We start from the raw sequence: 19,290 nt of genomic DNA, 5'->3' as shown, positions 1-19,290 counted from the left end.
GAAGCTTTCGCAGAGGCAAGAGAGTTGGAATATACATCACAAAAACAATCAGAAGTTGGGCAATGTACATCCATGTGAATTAAAGAAGTAAGTTCTGGAAAAGTTCTAGGTCACCGAGGGAGTTATTCCAAAACACAAAGTGGCCATGCCCTCTGTGAGATTGAGTGCTGTCAATTTCTATCGCTGGAGTAGTCCAATACATTGTAAAGCAGTCCTAATCAGTTTGAAGCAGCATCATGTGAAATCCACCCATCTTCCCCATTGCAAATTATGCCAAGTGTATTTGGGTAACATGCATAGATACTATTTTTGGGTAGAGGGTGTACATGCCCAAACATAAAGATTACTTCCACAGACCAAGAGTCTCCATCACAAAATGCTGCCACACAGTACACGTAGAATATCCAGTCTGCATGAAGTTAATATATATATATATATATATATATATATATATATATATATATATATATATATTTGGGAAGGTGTGCAGGGCAGAGAGAAGATAAATTTGCCCCATGCTTTTTCAGTTGGGTGGGAGTTTTCTGGCAGATATTTATGATCAGCACCCTGCTGGAATCCAAATAAAAATGATTTACAAACGAAAAGAAATCTCTCATAAAGAGAGGAGGAAACCCTATTTTATCATTCATAAAAGAAATGTTAATTTGGACCTCTACCCATCTCCCCCTAAAAAAGTATTGATCTCTGCAACTTAAGTATTGTTATTAGGATGTGAGGGCACTGGTTTTAAATGCTTCTTGTGATTTTTAAAACATATTGTTTGACTTTTGATAAAATATTCACTTTGTTATGCAATCCTCTTGATTGTGGACCCAATAAGAATGTATAATTCATAAGAGATGATCACTTTTCTCTTAGTAACAGTGTGTGTAGCATTTTTATTTTAAAAGGTATGATAAGTCACTGTGGGGTCACAACATATTTAATCACTGCAGCTCCAGCTTCATTTAATCATAGCTGCTCCATCTAGCATCTTTATGGTTAAGGGCCTCTCACGTTTTTCCCACAGTGACCCCCTGTCCATATTCAGAGGCTTAGAATTTAGCTGGAGAAGAGAAATTCTGATTTGAAGCCAGAACCTGAATCTCTTTTTACTGTTTTACACTGGTGTAACTCCACTAACTTCAGTGGAATTAGACTTGATTTACACTGTGCAAGTGGGAGAAGAATTAGGCCCAAAGCATAAAATTGACAAATCTGATACAACCATGGTGATGGTGTTGCTACTGCCCCATTATACTAATCTTTCTCCATAAATAAATATTGAGTTACTAATTTCAGAAAGATCCAAGTGGTCATCTTTCAGCAGCTGCCATTAACATGATTTCATTATTTAACATTTGTGTTGTGGTAGTAGTCCCTATAGGCCATCACCGGGTGAGTCTCATTGTGCTAGGCACTGTACAAAAGTTATTTAACAAATGAACACTTACCCTGTTAAGATCAAGACAGATATTTTCAAAGCTGTCTAAGAAGTGATTCCCAAATTACTATTAAAATTCATGGAAGTTGGGTATCCAAATCTCCTAGGGTTTATCTGTACTTAAAACGCCACAGTGGCACAGCTGTAGTGCTTCAGTAAAGTTGCTACCTATGTTGGTGGGAGGGACTTCTCTCATCCATGTAGCTACTCACCTCCCCGAGAGGCAGTAGCTAGGACGACGGGCGAATTCTTCCAGTAACCTAGTGCTGTCTACACCGGCAGTTAGGTCGGATTTACTGCGTTGCTCAGGGGTGTGGGTTTTCCACATCCCTGAGCGATGTAGTTATACCAACCTAATTTCCTAGTGTAGACCAGGCCTTTGACAGCTTTGAAAAACAAAGCCTTGGATTCTAAATGTAAAGAAACATGGTGGTATCTCAGCTTCTCTATAGCTCTGTGGTTATGGAAAATTCATTTACAAGAGCATCTTTCCCCTAAGCAGCTCCACAACTAAGTGGTTCTAAGTGATTGAGGGCGGGGTGGAGGGAAGGGTGGAGGGGGCAGAGTGTGTTGTTCTTAGGCACAGGGCAAACCTGGTTCCTCTGGGAGGTAGAGCCATTCTGCAGGAAGTATATGCAGCCTTCTGGAAAGACAGATACAGCTGGATAGGGCCTCTCATAAAGAGAAACATCATGGACAGGGCAAATAAAGTGCAGAATTTCAGTTATAACTACATTTCCTGGGTTTCTGCGGTTTAAGCCAGACCTTTAGGGACACTTTTTTTAAAAAAAAGAAAATGTGGGTTGAGCTTGCAAAACCTGTGTAATTTGGTACAAAGAGGTAATTGTGCATGTAAAATATCCAGTTGCACACACAACCATGTGTAACAGGGTGTGCCGAGTCAGGTTCTGGCTCAGTACCCCATCACTTGAATCCCCACCAATATGGGTTAACTGTGACCTAAGTGGAAGATCAATTAACAAGTGGGGCTACAGCTAAGACGCTAATTAGGGGGGAAGCCACCCCTGTAGTTGGGAGCAAATAAACTGAGAGGAAGGAATCTCTGGAAGTGGGGAGCTGAGAGGCTGAAGGATGGCAGAGATAGGCAGGGATGGCTACTGCTACTACTACCAGTATTGCTCCCTTCCCTAGAAGCAAATGGGAAAGCTGGCTATGGAATGTAAATATATGTAAATAGCACCACAGGCTGTGGACTGCTAGAGCAAAATAATAAAGTGTGGCAATGGTGATGGAGACCTGGAGAGGCCTGAAAGGACTCTCAAGACCAACAATTACATGATGGCAGTTTTCAGAAGCACTTACCAATTTTGAATAAATGACTGTATATTTTGGTGGTTGTTTAAGAAAATTTGGCCCATAGTGTTAATGTTATTATGTAATCAATGTAATCATTAGAATTTTCATAGTTTGGGAGGCAGTGCTACCTAATACACTGATAACTGGACTGGGAGTTGCAATTCCGGGCTTCTATTTGCAAGCTCTGTGTGCCTTTGGCTAGTCATTTAAACTTGTCTATGCTTCAGTTTCGCCATTCATAAAAGAGGAATAATGGACAGGATATTGGGAGAATTTGCAGATGTTTGTAGAGAGCTCTGAAGATGTATTATTATATTTACAACATATATAGCTCCAGCAGTTGCCTCGGTACTGTTCAGCCAAGATCTCTGCTACAATACAAAGCATGCGTAGATGAAACATCATATCCTATAGTCAGTGACTGTTTTCACTGTATTAGATATAAAGCAAGATACCCAGCATTCAGGTCAGAGTAGATTATCAGAACGGGTCCTCTTTGGCCTTAAATCTATGAACCATTTAGTCAATGTTATTTGGAAAAAATAAGAAACAAAGGACCAAATCCTGCTGATCTCATAGGCAAAGCTCTCACTGAAGTCAGTGAGAGATTTGCCAGGATAGGAACAGAAGAAGGAATTTAGTATTTCATCCAAAGACAGTAACACTGGAGTAAAAAGTACTGATAAGTGTAAGCACTTCATAAAATGCTTAGGTCTCTGATTCAACACAAAGTTGCGACTCAATAAAGAAATTTAGTTGTGCTCTATGCTGGGTATATGAATGGTAGAAGAACAGGAAGACTGATTTCTGTCTTTAGTATTCATTAGGGAAGCATGCATTATTACTTGCAATATTTACAAAATGATCTTAAGAGGCCTCTTTCTTTTGACTCTTTACATAAAAAAAAATTATGACAGGAAAATCAAGTTAATTGTAGATGTACGTGTGACACAGAAGGAAGACGGCAGGGTGCACATATGATGCTAAAAAGGCAAAGGTTGGTAGAATATAAACATTCAAATCCATAAAGTGTGCAGCAAGTTATCTATCTACACACATTACAGGCACTGAAATGCAGAAGAAAGTGGGAAAAATATATTGCGGTGTGCAAGGTAATAATAACTGTGCCTGCATGCCTTAATACCCTCTTGTCCCAGCAGTCCTGACTTTCTAGGCAGCCCACTTCTCCACATTAACAGTAGTCATTTGGAGAGCAGCAAACGTGCCATTAGAAGCACTTTTACAAGTGTATATTCATCCACCAATTAGCTTAATGTGGCCGCTTTCTGCATATTTTCTATCCAGGCTTGCACAAATCTTATTAATATTTCCCCCTAGCGCTTTGACAGATTACCTTGTCATTATGCATCCTGGAGCCTTTTAAACAATATGGGTAAACTACTGTTTGCGAGGTTAATGACAATTATCCCCTAATTACTGCATAAGTCACTCAGTCCACTTTATCTCATAGGCAGGGTTCTGCTCTGTGTATCTGCCATTGTGTCACCGTAAATGAATCTTGTATAGCCATGTTTATCTGTCGTTGCCTTGTAAATTACACTGACAGAAGAATGAACAAATTACTGTGTGTCATCACTTAAATACGGCTTCTGATATAAAAAAAAAAAACACCCACAAGCACAGACTTGAATTTCAGCCTGATCACAATTAGTAAAAACATATTTAATGTTCTAAGTGATATATTTCAGAGATGATGGGTCAGGATTTAGTAGTGGAGCCCAGAGGTGATGGGGGTAGGGTTGCGAGAATAGGAGAAACACAAAAACCGATGGTAACAGTAATGCTCTTATCATCTGACTGCTTTCCCTGGTATTTTAACAGACAACATGATTACCTGGTAGTATTTTCCAAATGTTCTCTTGCCCAGATCAGAAGGGATGTACCTAACGTCACAATTTCAATGATTCTTCATCCTCCACCCCCTGCTGTTTTCAGCAATACAAATGGAACACAAGGGCCCAACATATAAGGGGCCAGAATTAGTATAAATAAAACCACAGGCCACACTAATTTAATGGATGAAATGGATTAGTAACTTAGATCCAATGTCTGCCCTGATCAGTCCCACTGACTCCAATGGCATTGCTGAGGGTGTAAGTCTAGGCAGAAGCTGGTGGGCAGTGTTCAAGGCTATTTAAAAAAATCATTAACAAAATTATCTTAGCACCTGTGCTGTATTACACAGTGTCTGTGCTTTGGGTCTCCTCACTGACATAAAGTGGCTGAAAAAAATGGGCTCAATTTACTGCTGCCAATGGTGGCTGTCCAGATAGGCCTGGAGTTAGCACACATCGAATGCTGGCGACTGCCCCCTAGGGGAAGAGAGGCTCTTGATGACTGGCACTGCCCCCCATCCTTGGACAATGGCTAGCCCCACAACTGCAAAAAAGTATCCTGTATTTAGAAGGACTAGAAGTCTAAGGGAGAGAGTGAATTTGAAGTGGCTAATAAGAACAAGCTTAAACCTGCCATGCTTTATTAAACAAACATTCTGTTAATGCAGTGCTATGAAAGGTGACAGACTGAGAAGCTTGGAGACGTCAGTCCCCTAGCTAACTGCACAGCAGGTACAGCACAAATAACACCGTACTGGCTCCACCATGACTTGGACAGGCAACCCCTCAGGCCAGTAGGGCCGTTGAATCTCCAGGCCCTTTTGTTGCGTTAATTGTGGTGGGTTTGTGATGAGGACACTTGCCCACCGGGACTGAGATCACCACGTAGGACACCAAACAGCCATCACATGACAAGAACTTCCAGTCACCACTGACCTAGACAGGACTGGGACCAGCGAACAGAACATGAAGTCCCATTGCCAAGCCTTGGAGCCTTTCATTGCTCCCTAATGCTGACATTTAACCCTTTTAGGGCAAGTGTATTTCCCAGACTGCCAGCCTAATGGATGCTTAGGAGGATGTGACACAATTTTAGCTGCTTAAGTGAAGTCCATGCATAATCTGCAGGAGAACCAATGGATATTTTAAAACCCCATCTTGCATCAGCGTTACACAGGAACTTCTTTAAGCATCCTTAGGGAGAGGTGTGTACATACACTCACACAATATGTACATATAAGATAGTTTTATACATTAATATAATACATTACATTTTATATTGCAGTATAATTTACACAGCTTCTAAAGATTTAGCAAATCATGCCTTTCTGTGTATATCTTAAAATATGTTCACTGCTATACTCTGATGAATGCACACAGTTCAACTCCTGGAAGCTAAAGGAATGGCGTGTAAATTAGTGCAGACTTTGGCCCTTGAAAGTTAAGAGTATCAAATTTTATTTGTTGAAATTTCTGCAGGTGAAATGGGAAGTGCATGATTTTTAGAAGCTGATGATTAGTTAGCGTAAGTAAACAAGTCACACCAACACTGCAGACCTGTTTTAGCCTATGTTACACAAAATATGTGCTTTCATTCAGTTGGATTATGAATGTGTCCTATTTAAAGAGAATGGGTAAATCAAGATGTTGGAAGATAACAATGGTTTTGTAAGCAACATGCACAAGTACAGTACCTCTCATCACGCCTTCAGCACAGGTTGGAAGAAAATACTGTAGCAAAATGGGAGGAAAATGTAAGAGCCGACATTGATAGGAATAGTGAAGAGCCTGATCGATTTTGAGTAAGCACTACCTCAAGGGCCTTGGTCCCAGCAGGATTGATCTCTCTGTCTGTCCTGTGTTCAGTCAATGCAACTTCAGCAGGGTATCCACTGCGGAAATAAATGAAAGTGCTGCAGTATCCCCCCCCCTCACTTTTTTTTTTCTCAGCTGAAGGAAATGTAAACCCTGATGTGGTAGGAGGTAGAGCAAAAGGCAACAGTGGGTTAAAAAATGTGCAGGGAACAAAATGCTATTGCTTCTGTGTAAAACAAAACTTGGAAAAATGCATTTCCAAATCATTAACATTTCTCTTTTAATCTGGAGTTTCATTGGCCTCTGACCTTTGCTAATGGCATAGTAACTCTGCATGACAGAGACAAGTGTTACACACTTTTACTGGTTAAGTTGGCTGTGTCATGTCAAATGAAGGGGAGGATTAGCACCTGTCATTTGTGCAGACAAGAATGGGTGCAAAATCCAGTTCTAACCATGGAGGGCAGAGTAAGGGGGCTGACTGGAAAAAACATTGGATTGGTTAAGCAAAACAAGTTTTAAAAGATCTTTGGAAATAAAACAGGGTGAAATAAGGAGACAACTAAGAAACCAAACAACAAAAATACACACATTCATGCTGGTTATAGTCTCTCTCTCTCTCTTGCTCTCTCTTTTGCGCATTACAGTTTCTTTGAGCACATTTCTGGTTTCATCAGCTTTCTCTGAACAATCTCTAGAGATGCTGAGCTCCTTGCAGAGAGCTTCATTCATTAAGGAATATTATTTACATGGATATTATTCAGTTTTGCTTGAGCTCTTTTACATTTAAGTAAAAGTATGTATCTTTGATCTATGGCTGATTCAAAAAGCTAAGTGACGCTCTGCATGGACATAGACCAGCAGGTGCTAAAGGTTGAGGTAAGCATGAAGCTACCGTAAAATTCAAAATGTATATACTGTTAACAAGCCTGTACATTCAGAGCATTAGGTATGGGAAGAAATTCTACAGAGAAAGTTGAATGCCATCATATTCAAATATTCAAAACTGTGCTAAGAAAAATTACACTCATGTCTCAATTACTTATCACTCATAGCAAATTTTTCACATGGCAGAACTTTGTCTACAGTACTGCTCTCTCAAGGATAAGAGAGGAAAACGGGCAAAAATTATATTTTGCTCGGTTGTTGGACAAGCACAGAATACACAACATAAATTCATGGTGTAATCTAGAAAGGAGGATGAGTATGAAAGTTGAAGCCAGGAGTATTGTAAATGTTATGGGTTAACAATGCCTTTTCTTAGGGGTTGGATTGGCCCTTTACTCAGGCAAAATCCCCACTGATTCAATGGGAATTTTGCCTGAGTAAGGATTTCAGAATTGAGTTTTAATATATCCTTCCCAGACATTCAAGCACCTTGCACAACGTGGAAGGTTGATTATAGGTGAGGACATGCTGAAATAGGTGGGCTTCATTCACAGGTCTCCCTACTCTTGAATCTGAGGTTCAAACAACCTTTAGAAGACAATGAAACTCAATGGAAGCGACCAAATTGTGCATGGCTTTAAGTTAAGAAAACAAAACCATGAATTTCAAACAGCTGCTACCTTCAAAAACAACTAGCCTCTTCATGATTTTAATCTCTGCTCCTCAAAGCTGAGAGGAAGGGGATGGTCCAGTGATTGGTTACCCAGGTTCAGTTCTCTACATCCTCATAGGCTTCTTGTGTAATCTTGGGCAAGGCACTTAGTCTCTTTGTGTTTGTCCCACAGCTTCAAAATGGGGATAGTACAACTTCCCCTTACCTTACAGGGGTGTTGTGAAAGTGAACACACGAACGATTGTGAGATGCTCAGATGATACAGTAATTGGGGCACTATAAATACCCTTTGTTTACTGAAAACTTTACCCAGCTTTGTGAATTTTTAGGCAAATCTGTCTCGATGAGAAAGTTTCACATGATTCTAATTACAGGAAAACTGAAAAGCAAGAGAGAATAAGAGCAAGACTAGCCAACAGAGAAGTGAAGTACAGTTCATTTGTTTTCCCTGGATGCAAGTTGTAGACGGTGTGACACCCAAGACAGAGTTAATTTGCAAGACTCCTGATTTCATAAGCAGCTACCAAGAATAAGGCATACAGGGTATGATCAGCCAGTGAGTCTTAGAGAATGATTCTCCATATTGCCTTTATTAATTTAATTGGTTCAGTCAAAGGGAATCATTTGCTTTCTTCTGACAGAAAGAAGAGCCAGGAGATCCCAAATAGAATAATCCACAACTTGAGATGAAAGTGCCAGTCCCACCTTGTTTGAATGGAAACCAGTATATTAATATTATCTCTCTTTAATTACATAGTAGATTTTAGGGGAGCCCAGTGCTGTATGCATTTTCCAATTTTTGTTTACTTTTTTCTTTTTTACGATGTGCATTTGCTGCAGGGAACAGACCATTCCATGCAGAGGAGCCTTCCCTGAATAAAGATTCTTGTTGTGAAATGAATAAAATGAATTATTTCCATAAAAAGAGAGTAAGAATGGCCTACAACATGCATTTGAAAAGGAACTTTTTTAAGCATCTGGCATATCCCCAGAATTTAGGAAGGGTATCCAAAATTGCTCCAATGATGGCTAATAAAGCAGCTTTAGTGCTGCCTTTCAACTTTCACTTTTTAATAATAAACAATAAAAAAAACATATGGAGGTTTACAAACTTCTTGGTTTTGATTTTGTGTTTAAAAATTATGAAACCAAGAAAATTCATAGTAACATCTGAAACTGCTCTATCCGGCCATGACCATGTAAACATTCCACATCTTATTTATTTATGGCAATCTGGTAGGAAGCTCAAATAAACTAGTAAAATAACATGAAATTACTTAATTGCCCCCCCCGATATATGATCCTGTCCTCTGTAGAAACATGTGTAATCCGAAGCACAGAAATAAATTTACAGATCAAGCATCAGATCTCAAGTTGATCACATGTCTATTATAAGGGTGAAAAAGGTTCAGTCTCTGTGGACCGAGCAGCAGCTTGCCTACAGACACACACTCATATACAAGGGCCAAATACACTGTCCTATGTAATTCATATATCCAGGGGAAAATACCACGATGCACATGGAGAATAACTAAGCTCATCCCTAAATTCAAACTGACCCTCCAATACAGAGCATCTACAATTCCCAGATGCGCCTCAGTGGAGGCAAGACCTGAAATGGGTGCAGTTCTATCAGGTTCGTGAAGGATGTAAGAACCCCTTTTTCAATGTCTTACCTTGGACCAGGCTTGACATACCATAGAACATCATAAAATCGACACATAAAAGGCCACATTTTTGAGGACTGGTCAGTTACATAAAGAGGTCTATAAAACTCACTTTAAGTGGAGGTATCATTTCTAAGCTATTTAAAACATGCTTGTATGAAGTTCTGCAAATATCTTTGATGTCTTAGAAAAACCTGCTGTTGCCAAGTCATTAAAAAACCCTACACTAGTGTTGCTATGTGAACAATTGTGTCATTTGTTTTGTATGTTTTTAACTAACTGCATCATAATTCTTTCAATTTGGTAGGGTTAAACAGGCAAGGTGAGATGAAACATGGTGGTCTCAATCAACGTGGGGTTGAAGGAGGGAGTCACTGCTTCTAAAATCCATTAATCAAAACAAATTACTGATGAAATTCACCATAGGAACATCACAGTAACATGACTGTGTTGAAACAATTACACTGTGGTACCTACACTGCAATAAAGACACAGCAAAACAGTAGCAGCGGTATAAGAACATGACGACTTAGGTCTGATATGACATTGATCTGAAAGAGGAAAGACACTGAATTTACATTAAAATGAAGGTGACTAATTAGCGCCATAGTCAGGTGTGAACAATCATAATCAAAGCTCATGTCCAGTATCACATAAGCCGTTTCTTTGGTATTTATAGTAAGCCATTCTGTATTATGTAGACAAAGAATACCATTAAGTTTAACTTACTTCTACTTCTCTCAAATGTATTGTCTCACTTCCTCTTGTTTGAGAATTTTTTTCTTTGTGTTTAAGTGAAGCATATATCAATACTAAAATCTATGTGACTGCAATGTTAAGGTGCATGTGGAAAAAAAGAGGCAGGAAAATCAAAGTTAAAGTTCCCGTCACAATTTAAATTCACAAATGGCACATTGTTAGAAGAACCACCTCGCTAATTGTGGATGCATTAATAATGTCATTTACCCTAAAGTGGTTGTACACCACTTTAACTTCATTTACTTCAGCAGCATTATTCCTGATTCACACTTGTGAAAGCAAGGGCAGGCTTAGGCCCTTTGTGTGTAAGTTGCACCAAATAAGATATTACTCAAGTCTCCTATCACCAGCGTGAAGGATACATAGGGCCAGATCCTCAGGTCCAGCCAAGTTATGCTTGAATCAAGCAAGGGGAGGGGAAAGGTGACTTTCAGCCAGCCTATTGTTCATCTGATGCTTGGAGTAGCAAACCCAGGAGCTGAGGATCCAGAGAGGAACACTATGCATATGGGCTTTGTAACTTTTTGTGTGTGCTCTAACAAAACTAGGCACAGACTTATAAAAAAAAGAAGTGTGGCCAAAATTGCTGACTTCCTTTCCAAAAGCAATGTAAAAAAGGGAGCCAAGAGGCAGCTCTGATTTTCCCCTTTTCTTCTCCACTTGTGGGACTATGGATTTTAGTGAGTTCATTGTTCCTTGGGAGCTCCTGAGGGTTAACCAGTAATTAATCTAATATTAAGACTAGTTTGTGATCATTTGACACATTGAAAACTGTATGCACTGGAATGTAAGTCATCCGGTGTACAGGTCAACTGAGTGTGATGAAACTGGCCCCATTACTGATTTGTCTCTGAATGGATCACCCGTGTACTGTCCATCTACCTGTCCTGCTGATACCATTAGCTACCACTACCTGCCTGCTATGAAGAGAGATCTTTCATAGTCGAGCTAATTGCTATGGTTACGAACAAGTGTTGGATCTCCACATGAACGTTTTTCCATCACTTCCGTTGAAATTACACCTTTTCATATATATTCTATGCTATATAGGTTTTTTATAATATTTTTAGTACCACAGTATCTGAGAACTCTCATTCCCTCATTGTAACTGCATCCGCTGTCTACTGATTGCAGATTTGTTTACACTTTTCTCTTTTCTGAGGTGGGGTTGGTTTTTTTTTTGTTTTTTTTTAAGGCATTGTAATCTGGTTCAAAAGTTTTAAGACAGAAAAGAAACCGAGGAAACTAGTTAATGAAGCTCTAGAAGTAGTTGTGGTAGCAGTACAGAGTGAGGTTTGGAAAGAAGAAATAATGTGGTAAAAGGGATATATGGAATTTACTGGGGGGGGCGGGAAGCAATAGTCTGCTCCCTCTCCCACCTCTTTTTGCTTTTTTCAACCAGTAGCAGTGAGAAATGTGGCTATAGGATACCTGTCTAGAGTATAACCGCCCCCCATGCAAGCACTGGTATGGACTAATGCCAGAACAGTAAAAGCAGCACTCATTTTGCATTTTTAAAGTACTTTGCATTATATACAGCAATGTAAGGCAGATTGATTTCCAAAAGGCTACATTTCCATTTCAAGGTTCTGATGATGACAAACCACAAGAGAACAAAACCCTTCAATGGAATCTGTCAGTGGAATCTTAGTCTCACCACAGACCTACGTATTGGTCTGTGTACTATTCCCTTCATGTGTTTTTAGAAAATAGACATACGTATACAGGTATAGGAATGGTGCCTCATTAAATCAGGCCCAGTATCAAATGGTGATAACCAGATGACAATGCTTTAGTTTAAAATAATGGCACACAAACAATGAGCTCCTGGGCATTTTTATTACATTTTCTTGAAAATTCTATTTGTTATTTAAAGTAATTTGATCCTCGGCCTAATTCTGTCTAGGTCAGTGGTTTTCAACCTTTTTTCATTTGTGGATCCCTAAAAAATTTCAAATCAAAGTGCAAACCCCTTTAAAAATCTGCAGACTCCCAGGGGTCCATGGACCACCGATTGAAAACCACTGGTCGAGGTTAACAGTTCTCTTGTGAAAGAAACTGAGACAGAATTCACTGCCATAATTATAGAAAAAAGTTTCTCAGACTTTATGATAACAGCAAGCTTTGTTGCTGGATACACAATGCCTCTTAATAGTGTTCTTTTGTCATTTCGTTTATCTGGCTTGCATTTCATGTTGTGAGAGCATTGGGACTTGGCTGCTATTATATTTGAGCTGTCTTACTACAGCAGTCCTTCCTTGTTTTCAGTGGAATTCTACAAGAGACTTTCCTTTCAGGCACCAAAAAAAAAAAGAAAAGAAAGAAAAAAAGAAAAAGCTTGAGATGTGATGCTATCATAAATAAAGCTCAGAGAAAATGTAACAGTATTGCAGAGTATTTCAAATATTTTACAAGTGTTTAATTATTATTTAATATTTGTATAATTGTTTCCCCTAGAGATCCAGTTTAAATTTGGGTCCCCACTGTGCCAGGTTCTGTATATATTTGAAGTCACTGTCCTTGTCCCTAAGCACTTACAACCTGACTAGTCCTTCCTTTCCATTGTCCCAATCAACGTATACAAACGCTTATTTCACAGTTCTGAAAATATACTTTTCAAAACCAGTGTTAAAGCCTCAGTGACACAGGGCTAAGCAGCAGTATGTAAGAGTGTCCCCTGAATCTCAGGTGTAACTCCTCGTCAGGAATGCAGATCTTGGTGACATTTACCTCACTTGGGACTGTGCGCTCCACTGATTCAATAAGGCTACAAAAGTGCAACAGGCCTTGATGTCAGTTACATGGTTTTACATACCTACCATGTCAGTGATTCTCAGCCTCCCTGGGAATTTATTCAGATGTAAGTGTATTCAGCCCATAACAATGTCTTCTACCTGCCACAAAGCTGGAAATACGATCACCTCTTATGAACCTACAGGGCATGATTGCTGTGTTCTACATGATAAAAGAACAAAAAAAGAACAAGCCTTTCCTGGACTTTCCATCTCTCCTATGTACGGTGAATTTCCCTAGGAAGCATCACTGTACACCTTCCCCCTCGATTTCTCCCCCGCCCCCTCAGCATTGTCCTCACCTGAATTAAAAGGCTGAAGAAAGTGTAGAGATATATTTCTGATTGAGCTACTGCATGGACATATCTGTTTTCTTATTCATTTATTTACAAAGGCTCATAGCTGTGTCAAGCATTTTACAGGCAAATTAAAATGGTAGGTCGCTGCCCTAAGGAGCTTCCAGTCTAACAAATTGTATCTTACAAACGCATATTAATTGGGGTATCCCTACTAGCACGAGTAACCTCTTTAACAGGCTACTCCTATTAATAAGCGCTATAGCCAGGAGAAGTGTTTGTAGACTTGGGCCTTAAACTGGACATGACACAGCAACAATGGTGCAAGATCAGTGGATTTATTAATATTTATTATTTAAATCACAGAAGCAACCAGCAGTTCGGGCCCCATTGTTCTGAGCACTATACCTACACACGAAACCAGAAAGGTCCTTCCTTGATCAGGCTATAATCTGAAGTCCAAATCTTGCAAACCCTTAGGCATGTGTCAAGTATCAGAGAGGTAGCCGTGTTAGTCTGGTTCTGTAAAAGCAGCAAAGAATCCTGTGGCACCTTATAGACTAACAGACGTTTTGCAGCATGAGCTTTCGTGGGTGAATGCCCACTTCGTCGGATGCAAGAGGCATGTACTTAACTTTACTCAGAGAAGCAATCCCATTGGTCAATGGCTCCACTCAGTGATGTAAAGTTAAGCATGTGCATAAATATTTATAGGAATGGGGCCTAAACTAATCCAAGATTCAAGAAGCAGGTGTAATATGCACACAGAAGGAGTGGGGGAGGGTAGCAGTGATAGGAAGATGTGGTTATGTACACTAGTTACGTGCACAATTAGCATTTTAAACCTTTTCTTTAATAGAAACATCAATAAACAGAAATATTACTGACATTAGCAATCCTTACTAACCAAGTAGCCGAGCCATTATTAGTTGATAATGCAATACTGATAGTTATTACATTTAGCTTTTTGTTCTTCTTCAGTTGGTTTATTTGGGGGGGGGCAGGGTCGGGGATATTGTCAGGAATAAGGGCCAGGGGTGGTAGTCTTAAGATTTTTTTTAAACTCACTCTTTGTGTGTTGTTTAGAGACAAGGTGGGGGAGGTAATATCTTTTATCGGACCAACTTCTGTTGGTGAGAGAGACAAGCTTTCAAGCTACACAGAGCTCTTCCTCAGGTCTGGGAAAGGTACTCAGTGTCACAGCTCAATACAAGGTCAAATAGATAGTTTAGCATAAGTAGTTAGCACATATTCTAAGGGACCATTCAAGGTGAAGTGGTCCATTAACACCCTGTAGTCATAGGACAAAAAGCATGGTTAGTAGGCTTCAGATTGTTGTAATAAACTATAAATAAATGGACACAAATCTGACATCAGGAATCGTAACATTCAAAAACCAGTGGGAGAACACTTCAACCTCTCTAATCACTCAGTGACAGACTTGAAGGTGGCAATTTTGCAACAAAAAAACTTCAAAAACTGACTCCAAAGAGAGACTGCTGAACTCGAATTAATATGCAAATTAGATACAATTAACTCAATCTTAGAGACTGAGAATGGTTGGGTCATTACACTAATTGAATCTATTTCCCTATGTTAAGTTCTCCTCACACCTTCTATGGGTCATCTTAATTCTCACTTCAAAAGTTTTTTTTCTCCTGCTGATGATAGCTCATCTCAATTGATTAGACTCTTCCTGTTGGTATGCATACTTCCACCTTTTCATGTTCTCTGTATGTATAAATATCTCCTGTCTGTATGTTCCATTCTATGCTTCCGAAGAAGTGAGCTGTAGCTCACGAAAGCTCATGATAAAATAAATTTGTTAGTCTCTAAGGTGCCACAAGTGCTCCTGTTCTTTTATAAACCCAGTGTCTTTATTACAACCATGATTTTTGCTGTGTAGACATACCCATGTCCCAGAGCTGAGGAAGAAGGGGATGTGAGTCCTGCAAAAGCAACATAATCCCCCTGGAGGGATGGAGTATTTCACATCACCCTCTAGTGATTCCTCCTCTGGTTAACATATGTAGTAATGATTGCAGGCTATGTGTCCGGTGCTCAGGTTCCAGCAAGAGGGCCACAGGATGCTAAGCATTTGTGGGAGGCAGATAGTGAAAGCAAAACAGAGGTTGTCTGGGGGCTCTGAAAGGGATTCAAAGATATCCTCTTGCCAGATTTTTTAAAACAGCTTATAAAATGCTGAGTACACTTTCCTGAACATGCATTCTTTTGCATAGATTTGTGGGCAGGTAAAAATGCATTTGAGCATGAAATTCATTTGTGTTTGCAAAACTGCGCAAAAGGTGCACCCAGGCACAAGGATTTAGACACAGAAATTGCATCCATTATTCTGGAGACAAGGTTGATATCCCTTTGAAAATATGGCCCTTCAAATCCATTTTCACAGCAATGCAGGGTCCCACAGACATTAATAGGATTTTGAGCACACACACCAACAGGGAAGAGACCCCAAAGATGCACCCTCTTTCCGATTGTGCATTGCCTCTTTATTTAATTTTTTAAAATGAGTTTTGTTTTTTTTGTTCAATGTTAATTAAATCCTTGTCCCATGAGCAAAGCCTAAGTGAAAGGCTTCAACCTGTAAGTATTACCACAGGCTGGATCATTCCTTGCACTGGGTCATTTCCTCTGCATTCTCTCTCCTGCCCTGGATGCCTCGGATTCATACTGGCAGAATTTTGTGGATGTGTGTGACAGAAAAGAATTTTGCATCCCTTCTCCCTCCAAATATTGCAAATGGGATTATAAACGAATTGCAAAATTGTTAAGTGTGTTTTTATAAAGAAGTTTATAACCATTACATATCAGGGCACTTTGGATTTACAAAGTGCTTTTTTTTTTAAAATATCTGGCATTTTATTAAATAATAAATAGTTGCAAAACCCCAAAATAACTGCTTGTGGTCAGGCTCAACTGTTTTTTTTTTTTTGCCAAAATATTATTTACTTTAAAAAAAATCCATTGCGTTTGGAGCATGGCACTTCTCTTTGGCTTTCAAAGCACAATTTAAATGAGAACTGTAAGGGGGATTTTTATAGAACAGGAAGGGAAAAAAGCGAGAGACTGTTGTGGCTTACAAAAAACATATTTAATTTAAACCAAAAGATTTTTCCCATGTTCTGTATGTCAACCAAGAGATGTGTGCAAATGAAAAGATCTGCACGAGCATAGAACGCACTCAGTCCAAGCCAAGGCCTATCCTGCAAACATTCACGTGAGTAATTTTACTCGTATGAGCAGTTCAGTTGTAGTCAAAGGGGTGCTTAGTTGCATAAGTGTATTCAGGATTGGGCCTGCAAGTAGTCTCAGTAGCTGCTGACCCCGTGGAGACTTTATGGGTTATATGCGCTAGAGCAATGGGGTAACTTCCCTTTAATGTGATTTTTACCAAACATGGCTAAACAAGCCTACTTCCTTCCTGGGGCAAGCAGGTTAGTGAGGATGACTGAACACAATATCCTAAGTGTGGTCTTCTTACAGCCCTATGCCACCCCGCTCCTTGCTATTTCTAGTGTTTCAACTATGGAATGGTTTATAGGTGTGTGAAGGTGATGCCCTATGTACAGTTCTCTGTACAGACAAAATTGTTTTTGTGTAGCATCTTTCATACAATCTGTATCCCAAAATGCTGTCCAGAGTTATCTAGGAGTTATCTCCTAGATTAACACTGATATTCTAAATAGTAGCAGAGGGAGAAATTAAGTAGTATAGTAATGGTACAAAGAAATGTTTTCAGCTGAGACTTGGAAAGAAATGAAGAGTCAATGAGGCACAGACTGTACCAAACAGCCACCACAACAGAGGAGAAGGATCTCACATCAGCTGTAGCAAGAGCTTGTGGAAGGGCAGAGAGGAAAGCAGCACATGATGAGCAGAGGGAGAGGAAAGGATCTAGACTCTGCCCTTAGACACTTGCATGCCTCTTTCGTTCAGTAAATGGAGGTTGTGTGTGAGGGTCTGAGGTCAGATTCTAGCTCTCTCATCCCTGGACACTGGCAAAAATCATGAGCAACTCTGTTGACTTAAATGAAGTTCCACTAGATTTTACTAGCATAAATGGGATTCAAAATCTGACCTCCCATCTGGGAAGTGGATTGGAAGAAGAATATGATGGGTTTTAAAAAACAAGGAAGGCAGATTTGTACAGGATCCTGAAAAGAATGGCATGCCTATGGAGTGGAGGGCAGGCGTGATGTGGTAGCACTTCTTTTATCTATACATGAAGATCCAGAAGCAATAGTGTATGTATGCTGAAACTGATGGGGAAATGCAATTACTAAATGTGACAAAGATGGCCCCTAGGATTAACAAAGGTAGTTTCCCATGAGTGTCCAGTCTAAGAAAAACTCAGTTTCATATAAATTGCACTGGCCTCTCTCAGTTTATCCAAGTAAGGACAATGGATAGAATTTTTTCAATCCCTTAAATAACGTGGAGGCTAAATGAGGCTAACAAAATGGTGAGACACCAATGAAAGTTTTTCTGGTAGTTTTTTTGTTTTGTTTTCTGTTATTATAATACCATACCTTTTGCCTTCTCTTTGGCCCATACGTGACAATGCATTGAAAGAGATTTCATGAAAAAGTTACTTCAGGATTCACAATATGTTGCTATGGTGCATGCTGCTGAAGAGAATAAGCTAATGGGCTCTCTGCTTAATGTGATTAGAGCTATTATTGACATAATGCCAGGAAGACGCAAAACCATTAGCATTACACTACAGCTCACTTCAGCCTCTACTCAGATTTAGCATTTGATCCACAATTTTAATTTTGCTCTGCTCTATTCAGAGCTGCATTACACAAAATGCATAATTAAAAGCTGCTGTGATTCTCTCTACTTCTCAAATTAAAAACATAGCAAACATTTGCAGTTCTAATCCACTAGAAATTAATAAATCAAACAGTGTCTTTTATCTGGATTCCTCAGTGCAATTCAGGTTGCATGTTGGGAATATTTTACTGTGCAGCAGAGAGAACTGCAGTAAGAGCCACTGCTCAAAAGAAAGAAGAGTCTCTAAAGCCTGCAATGCAATACACTGAGGACTTGGAGGGCAGCAGAATACTGATAGCCTTGTGATTTCCTAAAGTTAAATGGGGAGCTGTTTCTTTATACTATCTCACTATAAATCCTTTTAATTCATTTTCCTTTATTAGCTAACTTGGTCAGTGTACACTAGAGATGGGTAAACCAAGAGGTAGTTTTGATTTTGCAAACCCCTGTCTGTCAGGTTTAGATTTTTCAGACAAAAAGCAGGAGGGATTTAGATCCTAATCAAAGGCATTATTTTATTCACACTCCTGGTATCCCAAATCTTGTGATCTTATCTCAATGCCTTTCCCCGACAGCCAATGGGACTCCTTAAGAGACATGAGGTGGTCACCTACTAATTTCAGCTCCCCAGTCTCAGATAGTCTAACCATTTCACTGACATATCTGAACCTTCTAGCAACACTGATAATTGCTGAGAGTCATAATTCAGTGCAAGCAGCAAAGAATCCTGTGGCACCTTATAGACTAACAGACGTTTTGCTGCATGAGCTTTCGTGGGTGAATACCCACTTCTTCAGATGCAAGTGGTGGAGATTTCCTGGGGCAGGTATATATAAGCAACCTAATGTCTGATTTGTGTCCATTTATCCTTTTCCTTAGAGACTGTCCAGTTTGGCCGATGTACATAATTCAGTGCATTACAGTGCTGACCTGATAAGAGCCTAGTTCAAAAGGATGTCATAGGACACCAAACTAACCTGCTAAGA

The 19,290-nt window shown here is 39.6% G+C and overlaps 1 protein-coding gene across 10 annotated transcripts in view; it reads right to left on the bottom strand.

Annotated features, from left to right (window-relative positions):
- Positions 1-19,290, bottom strand: part of BNC2 (basonuclin 2) — a 426,471-nt gene that overhangs the window by 33,270 nt on the left and 373,911 nt on the right. The window contains exons 1-2 of one of the 10 annotated variants that reach the window (XM_045021601.1): positions 9,670-9,803; positions 6,431-6,509 (exon numbers count right to left, since the gene is read on the bottom strand). The exons of 7 other annotated variants lie outside the window; for them this stretch is intronic. In XM_045021601.1, coding sequence (XP_044877536.1) covers positions 6,431-6,509; positions 9,670-9,728 — 138 coding nt within the window. In that variant the 5' untranslated portion in view covers positions 9,729-9,803. Of the gene's footprint in view, positions 1-6,430; positions 6,510-9,669; positions 9,816-19,290 lie in introns of those variants that run through there. 2 more of the 10 variants (XM_045021603.1, XM_045021602.1) reach the window with 2 other exon arrangements.

The sequence above is a fragment of the Mauremys mutica genome, chromosome 6, assembly GCF_020497125.1.
Source record: "Mauremys mutica isolate MM-2020 ecotype Southern chromosome 6, ASM2049712v1, whole genome shotgun sequence".
Taxonomy (NCBI): domain Eukaryota; kingdom Metazoa; phylum Chordata; order Testudines; family Geoemydidae; genus Mauremys; species Mauremys mutica.
This window is presented reverse-complemented; position numbering and strand designations above follow the sequence as displayed.